The sequence below is a fragment of the Setaria italica genome, chromosome IX (assembly GCF_000263155.2).
Source record: "Setaria italica strain Yugu1 chromosome IX, Setaria_italica_v2.0, whole genome shotgun sequence".
Taxonomy (NCBI): domain Eukaryota; kingdom Viridiplantae; phylum Streptophyta; class Magnoliopsida; order Poales; family Poaceae; genus Setaria; species Setaria italica.
Window position 1 is genome coordinate 43,797,325 of NC_028458.1, and position 15,552 is coordinate 43,812,876.

At 47.1% G+C, this 15,552-nt stretch overlaps 2 protein-coding genes across 2 annotated transcripts; both read right to left on the minus strand.

The window, feature by feature from the left end:
* Window positions 1–1,179: 1,179 nt before the first annotated feature.
* Window positions 1,180–3,360, minus strand: LOC101772425 (transcription factor bHLH18-like). Its single transcript, XM_004984090.3, has 3 exons — window positions 2,792–3,360; window positions 2,335–2,709; window positions 1,180–1,579 (listed from the first exon to the last, which is right to left on the minus strand). The coding sequence occupies exons 1-3, from the start codon at window positions 3,356–3,358 to the stop codon at window positions 1,496–1,498; spliced, it is 1,026 nt and encodes a 341-aa protein (XP_004984147.3). The 5' UTR covers window positions 3,359–3,360; the 3' UTR covers window positions 1,180–1,495.
* A 9,023-nt stretch (window positions 3,361–12,383) lies between these two features.
* LOC101774186 (uric acid degradation bifunctional protein TTL) lies at window positions 12,384–15,372 on the minus strand. Its single transcript, XM_004984095.3, has 6 exons — window positions 15,091–15,372; window positions 14,877–14,950; window positions 14,507–14,564; window positions 14,322–14,423; window positions 13,756–13,912; window positions 12,384–12,992 (listed from the first exon to the last, which is right to left on the minus strand). The coding sequence occupies exons 1-6, from the start codon at window positions 15,232–15,234 to the stop codon at window positions 12,529–12,531; spliced, it is 999 nt and encodes a 332-aa protein (XP_004984152.1). The 5' UTR covers window positions 15,235–15,372; the 3' UTR covers window positions 12,384–12,528.
* Window positions 15,373–15,552: the final 180 nt, after the last annotated feature.

The following is a 15,552-nucleotide window of genomic DNA, read 5'->3' on the forward strand; positions in this document are numbered from 1 at the left end:
GGACCCCATCCATGTAACTCAAGTTCAACCAAGCCCAAAATATGCATCATAATGTCATGCTATTTCAAACTTCTCCATTTAATTCTAAATAGACTATACAATATCATGGCGGTCAAAATCTCATCATACAATCCCGAAGCTTCCTCTAGGTCTTCCGAAGATAGGTACAACCCTTTCTCTTTCCTACGTGGCTCTCTTCTAGAGAGCTTCTCGACCCCATTGCTGGTGCCCTAATGGAAATGAAAAATGTTTGTACGTTTATTTCATATTGCGGTTTCCAAGAATGACATGTCGTCGAAAAATATTTGAGTAGATGAATAAAACAAGATCTTCCAATGGAGAGTTTCATTTCACAGTTTCATAGGACGGACATACCAGTTAATTGTGAAGCATGTCATTGGGTGTGATGAAATGAAATAAAACTCTCTAGTCCCCAATGCTAGTTTCATCAGATTTCATAGTCTTGGAAACAATGTATGCAGAGCTTCATCCTAATGAAATTCTTTCCCTCTCTCTCCTCATAATTAGCCTACCATGTCATCAAAAATGCTGATGTGTTGTATCATTAAATGAGAATGAAACTCTTACGCTACCCCACGATAGCCTTAGAACAACCTAAAAGCTCCTGCACCATGGAGGGCTGTCTAGTGACGTCGAATTTTCAATTATGAATGCTCACCAAGAATATAGTACGCGCAAAATAAGGAGCAAAAACCGGGCCAACGTCCAAATGGAGTATTAACTAAACTAATGCATGCTGTCTCACATTAAAATAATCTATCCAAATGCCATACATTTTTTAATATTTATGTTAACCCTTTCTTCATTGCAAATATACTTTTGTGGACATCCTCGCCAATTATCTCACTCATAAGCATATTCATGTTTGCATATTTGGTGACGGCAAATGTTATTAGAAATCGCCACAGATGAGAGTTTGAAGACGCTACTAGTAAAGTGCTATGTTGGATGTAACACCAGCTATGGTCATGGGTAGTATAGACACCAAAATACAGCAATCTCAATAGTGAACAACAATGAAACAAAACAGAAATAAACCTTACACTCTTGAAAACAATGAAGAGTATATATATCGCCGAAGCAGACACTTTACGCTCCCCTGGCAACGACGACGAACCATATAATATTTTCAATATATAGTAGATAATATATCCCCTTTCCACAATGTTTGCGCTTAACCAACCCACAAAGATCAGAGGCTCTGAATCTAAGAAAATCTGATATTGTAAAATGGTTGGAGTATTAATTGATGAACTATATATTCACCCCAAAAATATGTGCATACAACAATGTCGCTGTATGCACAATAAGATCATGATGAACAGTGACACATGATATTGGTGCATAAATAAATATATTTTAATGCATATTGACCTCCAAACTTGCAGAATTGGGAATGCATTCAAATCCATGACCACATGCTAAGTTTCATATACATCCATGTTTTCCCAGTGCATCACAATGTGCATGTAGTTTATTTCCTGTGTTGCTGTTGTGATAATGCAGAGCTGACACGGCCAATGATCTCCTCCGCTGTGACAATGAAGGTCGCCTCCACCTGGAATTAACCAACAGTCAGTCCATCCTTTTCCCTAAAAAAATGTTGACCTGAAACAAGGGCAAAACAAATAGAGAATAGTACATATGATGGTGAAAAGATTAATTAAGAGCCCACAGGTCTGAGATGTCCTATGAATTCTTGGAGATAGAAATACCCAGCTCTAAGAATTCTTGGAGCTGGAAAGCACTCTTAGTCATGATATCTCATCGGTGTGATAGTCCTTGTTTCATGTCGTACCAGTTTCAGTGTTTATAAGAATGTATAGATCAATACAAGGAGTTCAAGACTTCGAAACAAGTCCTACTACATAAAACAACTCGTATTTTCTCTCTTCCAACCTCAAAAGCACACATATAATTCATTTAACTGCTAAGTGAGCATTTGCCATTTGGAGTAGCACTTCTTGACAAAATAAAAATATAATGAATATGCTCTTACTTTTTCTTTAAATTGAATTCCGAAACATGGAATATGTATAAGCGAAATGGGTGAATAATAGCACTAACAACTAATTTGCATTATCCTGACGACTTGACCATTATCTTCGACTGATTGTTTGCGATTTCTAATCAGCATAGCTTTTTTTTAATTATACAGTCCATGAAGAAAAAAAGGGCCCATCAGAATAAAGTTCTTAAGAAATGCATCATAGTACAACTATGATGGTACATCCAAATAGTAAGCACACACTAAAATTCCAAAAAGACCGCCAGCTAGTCAAATTGGAGAGAGAGAAACAAAGAAAGACCTACCTTTGCCGTGATGGTTATGTTTAGAGCGCAAGCCGGGAACGGAATGACACTGGCATCAACGATGCTGAGGTGGAGATCCTCGACCTCCGCGAGCACCCTCGCAACCACCCCCTTGCCGTTCTCGCAGAGGACCCGGACCATGACATTGTTCCCGGAGAGCTGCACGTCGATCTCTGGCAGCGGTTTCCTCACAGCCGCCGGCGCCCACAACGGCGCCCCCTCCTCGTCGTCTGGCGGGGCATAGCATGGCCTCTTAACCAGAACCACAGTCCCGGAGCTCCTGATGACCACGCCGCCGGCGTCCCGGGCGTTCAGCTTTTCTCGGAGCTCCTTCACGTACCTCGTCGCGTCGGAGAGGATCGTCGCCTTGTCCATCTGAGATCACAATCACAACACAAGTTAATTAGCCTTCAATTACTGTGAAACTGCAACCTCTGTCTGGGACTCAAGATCGGACCTTCTTGAGGCCGGGGATGACGGCGGAGAGCTCGACGAAGCGCTGGTTGATCTTCTCCCTCCGCTTCCGCTCCGCGATGATGTGGTCGTGTGCGTACGGCGCCGACGACGTAGGCGTGGATCCCGTGCTCTTGAGGCCGGCTCTCCTTATCAGCGGCATCGGGGATCCGTATGCCGCCAGCTCCGGCAAGCCTCGTTTGGTAGTGAAAATGGGTGTCTCCGGCGTGCCGTCGCTGGCAAGCTCTGCCGAGACGGCGCTGAAGTTCCAGTTCACGGGAAGGTTGTTGGTGCCACTGCCACTACTGCCGCCGGTCGGGGCGGCGTGCCAGGCAGAGTTTGTCAAGACATGGCCGCCGCGGGTGGTGGTGTCGCGGGAGCTCCAGCCTGTTGCTGCTGCGTGTGCGTGGGCTGCCGTGATCAGCGACTCCTGGACCGTCTCAGCTGCATAAGAGGCTTCGGGAAGCGGTTGGAGCGACGGGGAGGTTGCCTCGTCGACGACGGCGGGCGCCGGGTGCTCGTGCTGCAGCGTGTTCATCGCCCACTGCATGAACAGGATCGAGTCCTCCATGTATTTCGTGGTGTTCAAAGATGTATAGGGGGGATCTCTCCTTTTATAGTGAGCGCCACCGCGCACTGCTGCTCCTGTACTGTCGATCTCTGTCATGTTTAGCCACCTGATCGAGGACCCTCCATATCCAAAAGCTACGAAAAAGAATACAAATACCCTTGGATTCTGGTTATGTGGCCAAAATCCAGTGATAATGATGTTTTGTACCTCCACATAAAGGTGATAAATGAGGTAATATAAAATACAACGTACAATATAATTCAGGATTTGCTGATTTGCCGTCCCATCCGAATCAAGATCAGGTGAGCTCTATATGTTTGGACAGGCTATAGCTAGGCCATACATAGATCGATCAGTAATACCTACTACTCTTTTTGTGTAACTCCAATCATGCTGCCAATCAACCTGCGTAGATCATAATTGAACTCTGACTGAAAAAAAAAACACAACAGGTCAGTTCATTAAAAGTAGAAAAGCACGCTGAATAGATTAGAACAGAGTAAGCTCCGTGGGTGCACTGGAGATACCGGATACGAGGACCGGACTTGTATCTACATCAATGGCTAGTTTGAATAGTGATGTCAGTATGCCTATACAGTAAGCTCCAATGGTCGTTTTTTTAACTGCACTCGAGCATCCAGTGCGTGTAAAAATCGCCAGAATTACCGTATAGGCGTATACATACCCCACCTCATTCATTTGAGCTCTCTTACCTTTTGGTGGTTCCATTTCACTCTGGATAATTAACATGGCAGTTTTGGAAATGAAACTTGCTACAAAAATGATAAAGATAATTAAAACTGCCTTTCCGTGTAAAGCGATGGCTGTTTTGTCTGCAGCTAAAAGTTTACTCCCTTGAATTAAGCAGCATTGCCAGCTAGCTGATGGACGCCTCCAATATCTCTTCCAGTGGTTGGGTGTGCCCGTATTTTTTATGGTTGCGACGAACACCTGAAGATGTCGAAACTGTTTGCTCTGACGCATACATAGCACACTATGCAGAATGCGGCTGTCATGGGCTTCTCGCTTTTACGTGTAGGGGATGGTGCAATTGTCACCATCTCCATATCTAATTGAGATCCTATCGAATTGTCACCATCTCCATATCTAATTGTGCTGACTTTCTGAATTCAAGATCTATCAGTCCACTTTCTTGGAGGTGTTCGTGGGGTAAAGTCTGTGTGCTTGCGTGTTCTCGTAATGGCAAGGGGACATGTATATATCAATTAAAAAGCACGCACATGTGTACTATGTTTTGCAATGAAAAAAAGGGTATGCCACATACATACATGATTTTATAAAAAAATATCAGCTCAAATGCATGAGAAATGCTCTGATACTTCACCAAGCACATATAATTGGTAAATTGAGGCGTACATGCATGGAGAAAGCACACTAGATCAGGGTTCGGGATTTCGGTCGAAATTTGCCAATAATTACAGTGATCAATCATGGGGTCGCGCTGGTAGCGCAATTGGGGATGGATCTCTGAGTCTCTGACATCGGTGGCCTGAACTCCCGCTCAGGCTATTGCAATTGGAAATGGTTGCATCAGCATTCAGCTATGCTGCATGAGCGAACTTCTAGTCTGAATATGGATATGCTACAGCCTGCATGAGCTTAAGATAATAAATTGGGCCAATTATTTCACCTAAGAGCATAGTCGTCACTGCCACACTGGTACTACTATAGAGTAGTTCTCCGTAGATTCTCAATGCATGGCTTCAATCAGAAACCCGAAATTAAGCTCCAACTCCAACGCGTGATCAATATATGGCGACGGTGAGCAAGCCAAATTTGATTTCCTTGGCACTGCGTTCATGGCAAGCGGTGGCGCCGGCCGGCAGCGCTACGGCAGACTCTCGCTGCACGCGGCATTTGGACGAACACCTTCCGCCCGCTCTACTGTAAGCCGGAGCTGGCGCAGGCGGACAGGCCGGCCGTGCCTTTTCCACCGTCACGCCGCGGGAACGGCGTCTCCGCTAGTGCTCCTCGTGCTCTGCTACTCCGGCCAGCGGCCAGAACTTGCGCCGGGCTAGCCGTGTGCTAGCTACGTTGCACACGTCGCCAATGTCCCGCCTCTCGACAGCGCGTAAGTGTCCCGTGCAGCAGAGATCGAGGAGTACCGGGTAAAGGAGTGGGGCCGGCGGAGCTCCGACGAGCAAAGCGATTGTAGACGGCTGTCGAGAGCGAGGAAGGGACTCTTGCGATTCGGTCATCGTGGACCGCAGAAGCTCGATCTGACGACCAGTAGGCACCCAAGGGTAGACGGTATTTGAAATACCGTCCACCCGGTCAGTTTCTGAAACACCGTCCGTCCCCTGGGTCGGCAGGACGCTGTCTCCGCCGCACGCCATGGTTCGCCCGGCCGCCGGCGAGTGCCGATGGCGCTCGATCCGGACTTCCATTGAAGCTAGAAGTGCGCAACGATGGCGGCGGCCTGCCCTCGCTCCCGGACGACGCGCTGCGCGAGATCCTTATCTGCGCCTGCCGGCCCGGCTGCTCTGCCGCGCCCGCCCCGTGTGCGAGAACTGGCGGCTGGTGGCGACCGCCGCTACGAGCCTGCGACCTCCGCCTTGTGTTATTACTACTCCCGCGGCGAACCACTTCGTATTGAAATCTAAATGGTTATTTCTATCTTCCGGTAGCTAACCAAGGTCATGTTTGTTTGAGCTTTAGCTTTCCAAACTTTCCAGAAAGCTAGTTTTTGGCTTTTGCTCCTTAGAAAGGTGGTTTTTCGAAAGCTAGCTTTTGGAAAGCTAACACCGTTTGGCAACCTAGCTTTTGAAATGGTGGGATGGAGTGTTTCTAAAATTTATAGGATCACCAAGGGACCTAATCGCAAAACGCTCGGTGACTTCTAATAGCCATGGCGGTCAGGCGGCATTGGGCGATTAAATTGCCGGCAATTAGGGGGCTACAGGTTCCGACAGGTGGTGCATCAAGGAGAGGAGTAACAGGAGATCTTGTGGAAGTGCTCACCGAGCTGGGAGACTCACATAGATGGCTGGAATCGGTGGCATGCGGTGAAGACAGCGGCCGGCTCAAACTTCATGCGGCGGGGCTCCTCCAGTGGCGAATCGATGGCGTCGACTGGCGGAGCAGGTGCAGCTCGGCTTCAAGAAGCTTGCAAAGTCTTCTTCTGGCTCGGACGGGTGGCGGTCGCAGTGAATTGGCCAAGCGAGCTCCGGCGGCACTTGGCTCTGATCCGGCGCGGTCCTTCATGGATGGTTGCACTCCAGCGATGGAGAGACGTCAAGGACCAACTGTGGGGCTTCAGCTTGGCGCGGAGATCGTCGTGGTGATAGCCGTTTGCTCGTAGGAAGAGGGGCGCGCGCCGGTCATGGCTCGGGCGCCAGAGGAGAGGGAGACGGCGCAGATGGAGATGGAGCTGAGGAAAGAAAAATGATTGGTTCGCAATATAAACGATGGCAGGTGGGTAATTTTCACGATGAAAACTTTGGAAAGCTCACATTTCACTGCTTCTAGGCTTTCCACGTAATCATAGTTTCTGTAGGGTTTTAGCTTTCGAAAAGTTCAGAAGGTGACCGTTTGTTCGAGAGTTCAGCTTCTTAGGGTGGAAAACTGCTGACACGGCGAAGTTGCATACCATTGTCAGCCGCCTCAGGCTCCAGAGCTCCGCGACCGTCCACGGCAACCTGCACTGGCGGTGTCCGGGATTCACAGGCCGCGGTCACCGGTCAGGCGAAGTTTCTGGTTTTCGGCCTTGCCCTGTCCCGGCTGCACGGGGCCGGAGCGATCGTGCTGCAATTGTTAACTTCTCCCAGGGTGGGTGTCCATCTCTGCAAGCAAAAAGAAGTTCCCGAATCAGACACGTTGATTACGAAACAACCAACAAAAGAGCAAGCCGAAAATGGAACGGATTCCATCAAAGAGAGAAAGAGCAAGTCGACAACTGAACGGATTCCATCTTGGGACGAAGCAACGATAAAACCTGGCTTTTGCAGCGGGAACAACAGAAACACTTCCCTGTCAAGGATCGAACCAATGGAGGATGTTAGCGTGGGCACCAACGGCGGTGGTGTGCCCGCGCTCCCGGGCGACGTGCACCGCGAGATCTTCTTCCGCCTGCCGGCCCGGTGCCTCTGCCGTGCCCGCGCCGTGTGCAGGTCCTGGCGCGACCTCGCCTCGGAGCCCAGCTTCCTCCGCGCCCACGCCGCCCGCACGGCCGCCTCGCCCTTCCTCCTCACCTGGTCGGACACGGTCACCAAACGAGACAACACGAGGGACTGCACCGTCCACCTCCGCATCCACCAGGATCAAGACGACCGAGGCCGTCGCACCGGAGACCGCCCTTCCGCCGCCGCCGGTGACGACGACGGCGACCATGGCCACCGATCCCGCTGCTGCGACCTCCGCCTCGTCCTCACCGCCCGTTACCCGAGCATCTCCGGCGCGATGAGATCGTGGGACGGGATCCTGTGCGTGGAGATGTGGGTGAGGCCGCAGCCGCCGCCGTTTGTCGCAGAGCATGTCCCCTGCTCGTACCTGCTCCTCAACCCGATCTCCAGGGCATGCACTGTCGCCTCCGCCCCTACCCTGCGTGTCGGTGAGCCCGGCGGCCGTCTCGACCGGGGCTACATCGCCGGCGCCTACTCGCACCCCGTCACGGGCGTCTTCCACCTCCTGCACTCGTCGTCGTCGGGGAGCGCCGTGGCCGGCTGCGGCGGCGAGCAGCAGACGACGCCTCGCTTCCGGCTTCAAACGGTTGACTCCCCCGACGCGACCTGGCGTGAGGTCCCGATGTCCGGCGACGCCGGCACGGCCATGCTGCAGACCGTCGTCGGCCGCCTCAGGCTCCAGAGCTCCGTGACCGTGCACGGTCGCCTGCACTGGCGAGTGGCGCGGTCACAGACACGGCCTCGCCATGACAAGGAGGAGCTGCTGGTTTTCCACGCCGCCGACGAGGAGTTCGGCCGCATGGCCCTGCCGCGGCTGCACGAGGCCGGGGCTGTCAAGCAGCAGGCCATCAGCACGCTGGCGGGCAAGCTGTGCCTCCTCGCCGGCCTAGCGTCGTCGTCGACGGCGGTGGAGGTGTGGGTGGTGGAGGACTACGACGCCCAGGATTGGCGGCTGAGGCACGTGATCCATGCGAACCGGCCGTCGCCGCTCCATATTGTCCATGTCTTGGACAGCGCGCTTGGGAACGTCGGGCTGTTGGTGGGGGGCGTCAGGGGTGATGAAGTGGAGGAGATTCTATTCTACAACTGTTTGCAGAAGGCTTACAATGTCCGGCCTGGGTCATCGTCTACGTCCGTCAGGCAATGTCAGGGGCTAGCAGTTCACGAGCAGAGCCTCCTGCCGCACAACGTCATCTTTGGAACAATGCCACGGGTTCAGGGCATCGCCTTCTTAAGGGGTATTTGGATAGCAGGTGCTAAATTTTAGCACCTGTCACATCGGATGTCTACAGATCGTCCATTCCGAGACAACAATATAGCCAAGTTACAAAACTAATTGGGGGACCTCTGGGGTGAAGTACGGGAGGAATTTTTAGTGCACAATTATTTGCAGAAGGCTTTCAATGTTATTGCAGCACCACATTGTCAAATCGGGAGGAATTAGGCTTAATAGATTCGTCTGATGATTTAACTTAGGGGTTGTGCAATTATTTTTGTAATTAGGCTATATTTAATACTCCTAATTAGTGTCTAAACATCCGATGTGACATGTGCTAAAATTTAGCACATGCCTCCCAAACACCCCCTTAGATTGTCCCAACAGTGGGGGCAAGCAGGTGCAGCTATAACGTCATCATGATTCACAAGTGTGTTCTCGATCGTTTCCTCTTAGGCTCTTAGAGCAACTCCAAGAGTATCCTAAAAAATTCTTCCCCAAAACTATGTATTGGGGGTTCTCCTAAAAAAAATTTCCCCCAAAAACATATTAGTCCACAGCAGATCGCTAATAAATAGCCCCCAATATTTCAAACACAGGCCACGTCATCGTATTGGGCCCATCGGAAGGGACGCGCGGGCGTGCGGGAATCAGGATTGGGGGAGGAACGCCAACGCTAAAATATACGCGGTGGCAGGCTGTTTTTTAGCGTCGCTAAAAAATTAGGGAAGGTTTAGGTGGATTGTTGGAGTTCATTTTTTCTCTCTTTTTTCCTAAAAAAGGTATTGGGGGTAAGATTAGCAGCCTCTTGGAGTTGCTCTTACCCAGCTTCTGAAACACCCGGGCGAGATTTAGGGGTGTTTGGTTGGTCACATCGCATATTTAGATACTAATTAGGAGTATTAAATGTAGGTTAATTATAAAATCAATTGTATAAATGAAGGTTAATTCGCGAGACGAATCTATTAAGCCTAATTAATCCATGATTAGCACATATTTAATGTAACATCACATGGTCAAATCATGAATTAATTAGGTCTAATAAATTCATTTCGCGAATTAGACTTCATTTATGCAATTGGTTTTGTAATTAGTATCTAAATATTTGATGTGTCACGGACTAAACTTTAGTCCCTCAAACCAAACAACCCGCTAGCAATCCCTTTTCAATGTGATGAGAAGATTGAGAAAGAGAAGAAGAAGAAGGGGATTACTACCTGAGACCCAGCAGCTGATAAAGCTGAACATGGTGATATCCATATTTCTCCTTCTGATGAATATTAGGACAATACTTTTATTTCAAATGGTTGTGTTTTTGTCATGTTTCATCTCTTCTTCATTTTATATGTTTTCGTCCATGTGATCAGCTTAGGTATATATATACAATGAAAAATTAAGAATCAATAGTTTCTGTTGTTTAAAAAAAAAGTTTTGTGAGATGATTGGAATCTTAACATTTAAAAATTGCAAGTTATTAGTTTTTACGGTAATGCTCAACGATCGTGCGTCCGATGAAGCTAATAAAATCGGACGCTACGTGGCCGCACGACATCCACATCTACTCATTAGATATTTTCCCAACGTCTCACCGCTCATTCTTCTCATCACATCATATCTATGCTCTCTCTCACCTATTCCAACACAGCAGAGACGGAGACTATGGTGCTGCTGGCCCACTGCACAGCTCCTCCCTAGCTATCTCCAATCTGCTTCCCGCTACTCCGGGCCGCCCCCTCCTCCCTCTGGTGATGCTGGTTCGCTCCTCATCATCTGGCTAGTCGCCGTTATCAATCCCCACGAGGTGTGTGGCACCAAGCGAGGTGCTACAATCCCATCCAGACGGGCGACATATGTTGACTCCTGCAACCACTCCTCGATGGCCCCATGCTCTTGCAAGGCAGCTGGTGGGAGGAAGTCGCCGACGATCTCGTTCCCCTTCCTGCTTGCATCTAGCTATCTGGGATTTGTGATGTTTTGATATTCGTTTTCGGATGTTGCAAAGGTGGATTTGATATGTTGTAGTGGGGATTGTGATGATAGTAGAAGTACATTTTCTTAGCTTTTTTCGATTTTGAACAGATTATTTGGGATGTTGAGATTGTATTATGTGCGTGTTGCAATAGGAGTTTTGACTTGTTGCATCATGACTTTTCGATAGCTGTGGCTAATGTTGTGGTTTATATATAGGAGCGAAACTCGATTTGTATGATCTGAAGTCATCTCATGCTATTTTTTTGGTGCGATAGTTCAAAGAGTGAAGATCATTCACAAATCAGATGCAGGTGAACTATTTTTGTGTGTATAATTTTGGTGTTTCAAATGTTTAATTCTAATGTTGCATATGTCACTTTTTGATGTTTCAAACATTGTTTATGCTCTCAGTGGATGTTGTGTGAAACATGTTGTTATGTTGCGGTGGGAATTTTTCCATCTCAGAATTGCATAACACAGTCATTTTTATACATGGTTATTATGTTGCACACAATAATTTTTTATGTTGTAGTTGTTGCCTTAAAATGTTTTGACGGCGTGTCCGATGGGAAATTTTCCATCGGACATCTGCTAGTAGCTTCGTAGTTTGTAATAGATTCGATGTGCACATGTATGTAAGTGTATCTATGTAGCAAAAAAAAGGAAATCAAGTTTTTTTTATCAATGGAAGATAAAGTCTCCACTTGTTGAGGGGTATATGTGCAACGAATTGACTTCTAATAGAGTATGGCAACTTTCCTGTTTTACAGGGGTTATTATCTCTGCATTGAAGTTTTTCTCAAACACGCAGGAGAGCTGCGTATCTTTGATTAAGAGAGAATAAAGATCCAAATTATAGGACATCACCCCACCTTGAACCAGGATGAGGGATGTAAACCATTGGCACTACTCTTACGTAAAAAAAAAAGACCTAATCGGACTAAACCCCTATTTTAAACTCCAGATCACCACCCTTTCTAGGTGCAGAGCAGTGAGCCCCTTGGCTCCAGCTACCTGCCACAAATGTGCTTCATCTATGAAGGCCTGAAGAGCTCCATGTAGATTTGGAGCAGATCCATCAAAGACACAAGCATTGCGATGTTTCCAGAGGATCCATGATCCCAAAGCATCTCTGCGTTGAAGTTACCCAAATGATCAGGCTCAGTTTAACTGAATCTGGCCCAAACAAATGTATGAGGCCAAACAAATGTATGAGGCCGAAGCGGCAACAAATTTTGGTCGAGATCAAATTGATCACTCCTTTCCCAGAAAATACTACTCCCTCTGTTCTAAATTGTATGTCGTTTTAATTTTCCAGATAGATATATTTTGTTATGCATTTAGACATAATATATATATAGATGTATAGAAAAAATGTATCTACAAAAGTCAAAACAACCTACAAATACAATTTGAATGAATGACATCTACACCGAAGATCTGTTTTAGACAATGCTAGCCAAAACATTGCTCTTAGTTCACGTGAATATGCGATATAATATGAAGTTGGAACATTGGCATACATTACATAGTATTATTTTACCATTTATTCACGCTCTTATGCGAATGTTTCCAACTTTTTTCTGCGTGAAATGACGTCCTTGCCGTATCACCAACTACAATGGCGAACACATCACCGAACAGTGAGAGGACAGTACTAAAACGGATGGAGAGGACAGTACTAGTCATTTGATCATAGGCAGCAACAGCAACAATATTCGTATTTAAAGTTTAAAGCCTGCCTACATGGAACAAGATTATTCATCGCAATGGAAGTGTCAAGTTTACACGGCTGTCTTAAACACACCAACAAGCTGAGGTAATTACACGTACATAACAACTTAGCTACCACGGTAAGTGGTGAAGGAGAAAGGGGAATGCAAGAGAGGAACATGGAAGTGCTCTGCCGTCTGGTTCTCTTTGATCTCAAATATGATGCTGACATAAGGGAAGAACCCTGCAGGCGCATACTTGCCAGTGTTGAAGCTTATGCGGTAGAAACCAGGAGCGGCATTGTCAACAATGTCCATCAGCTGACCGCTGCGGCCATCATTGTTTGTAACTGAAGTGCCAAGAGTTGCCCATCCACTGAAATCTTTGTTGCTGAACGACGGAGGAGCTGAAACATCCTTCCACATCTCCAGATGAACTTCGATTCCAGAAGCAGGGGATCCACGGGCAACATCCAGCACATGGGTTGTAATGGGGGGCCGACTTCGGTTGGAGCTACCTGTAATGTCAGGAGCTTTATTGGCACAAGGCTGGGGGAGAGCTCCAAGATGTGCTCCAATAATCCGTATGCGATCTTTTGAAAATTTAGTTGATGAGAAGCAGAATAAACCAAATTGTATATGTATGCAAAATAATTAAACCCAAGAGGAAAAATGTTTTTCTATGCTAGCAAAGCGCATGAAGCAATGAGAATGATAATGAAAGTACGGATTCTGATTATGGTAGTATGACTGTAAACTAGATGAAATCAATGCTCCCAAACAGCACACCCATTCAGTAACACCAGCTCATTTGTTTATATATTGCTGTGAACTATTTTGTTCTTGTTTCAAAAATGTTTCTTGCAAGATATGTTAAGTCTTTGTAGATGCATTATTGTTAGTATTCTATTTCTATTATTGAGAGAAAATTCATTAGACTATTTAAATTAACAAAGTGGGTAACAATAAGAAGATCTTAGCACTAACTCCATGGACATATTCATTTGCAGCACTATGCAGTATTTCGTAAACTGTGATTGTTAATCAAAATAGATCACAAATGGTCAATGCCCTAGCATTTGGAGGGGGAGAACAAATGCCAAGTTCAGCTGCTCAAGCACGGGGTACATGATATTGATATGAATGAAATAACAGATCTTCCGGATAAGGAAGAATCAAACAGATTCAACGGTGTTTCTAGTATACCACTGTATGCAAGGTGTGGGCCTGTGAGCATAAGATGGCTTGCATACAGAATTACAGATATGTGATAGATACAACAATACTGCACAAACAAATAACGTGAAAAGGCAGACTTTCTGTAGAACCTAGAAACAGATAGAATGGAATTGATACCTGCTGCTTTATCTGATTGGATGTTGGGGGCTTTAGTAGTAGTAGAGGGAACAGTCGGCTCTGATGAGAAAAGCTTTGCAAGACGCAGTTCAGTTATCTTAAGTTCTTCCTGTGCTGCAGCCTCAAGTTCAACAATTGGCCTATTCACATAACGTCTCTGAAATAGCAGCAGGACAATATGAAGGTGATTACAATGAAAGAAATAAAAAACTGCATACATTCTTTAAGTTAATCCTTCAGCGATGGACCATGATATTACCAACACAGTGAAGCATACCAAAGCAATCATTAAACATAAAAAACCTGTCAGAGTCAAAAGCAATATCGTTCTAGCTTTTAGTTTGGATAAGAAGATTTCAGATTCATCGAGTCTTTTATTTTCAAAGATTACAGATATGTGCAGGAATGGTCCTGATTATACTTTGGGTTTCAACTTGGTATTTCCAGAGGACTTATCAAAAATCGAAACACTGAATCTGGAGGACCATACCAGAAATTTGTAGCACAAATATCTACTGTGGAAAACAAACACTGGAATCTGAAAGATTGAGGTGATGTGTGCAGACCTTAAGCTCAGCCAAGACTTCAGGTGCAGTCCTCCCAGACGCGCAAATCATGAACACGAAGCCGAATTTCTCCCTGTACTTGGCATTCCACTCTGCCAGCTCCTGCAGCAGGTGGAGAAAGCAAATTAAGTCCAGAGATCATATACGATAGTACAAGGAAACCAAAGAGCTGATGTAAAAGGCACCTGGGAAGTCGAATCTGTGGCTGTGGAGATAGCTGCCGATTGTTCTTCCTTGCTCCACCTAAACCAAAAAGCTAACAGAGATTACCAACACAGAGACTGGTGCCATTTTGTTTGTCCTTAGTCATGTCGAGTGAAAGAATCCATCAGTTCAATTTCCGCGTTTTAATGCTTTGGATTCAACATAACGCGCAAGCATGTCATGTACTTGTTTTCATGCCTTATATAGGAGTAATTATTAGTACGCCGGTTAAAAGATACACACAGCCACAGTTACTTGAGCTTCGAACGATCAACAACAGAAAGACGAGAACTGAAAGTAAACAGTGGGATTGCGTGGACAGGAGGGGGAGGAGGGATGCACTCCACCGACTTGGAGACGGAGGGGGAGGTGGTTCCGATTGCCGGGTGCGCCGCGAAGGCCTCGAGCCATCCGTTGACATCGACCTTGATCCGATGGAGCGATGAGCCGCGCGCGCACAGAGGCAGCGAAGCATCATCAGTACACGGAGAGAAGATGGCCTGGTGGGAAGAATTTCAAGTAGGAAGGGGGTGGAGGCCAAGGCGAAGGCGAGTAGGCGACCCACCTCGTTGAGCCAGATGCGGCGGGCGGCGAGGAGGGCGTCGGCGAGGGAGGTGAAGGGGGAGGCGGCCGCCATCGCGGCGGCGAAGCGGCGGCTGCCGTTGACGCGCAGCACGTCCTCCACGGTGAGAGGCGTCGGCGTCGCCATCTCGCCGGCGGCCAATTCGACAGCGCGCGGGGGCGTGAGGGGATGCGGTGGAGGTGGTTCTGGTCAGTCGGGCCTCGTGACTGATCCCGCGAGGTGGCTTTGCTTGCTCTCCTTTCCGTTCGTTTAAGGGAAGCTAATCCGATGAGATCCCACGCACTACGACTGTTGAGAGAGCACGTTGAGCTCGAAAATTTCTGAGTTAGTGCGAAGACGCGCGGATCTGGCAGAAAAACGTCAGTGGAAAACGAATCTAATCAAATTTCCGTATTTTCGTCCCGTTTAACCAACGAGTAAATGATATGATTTTACTCTTCATTT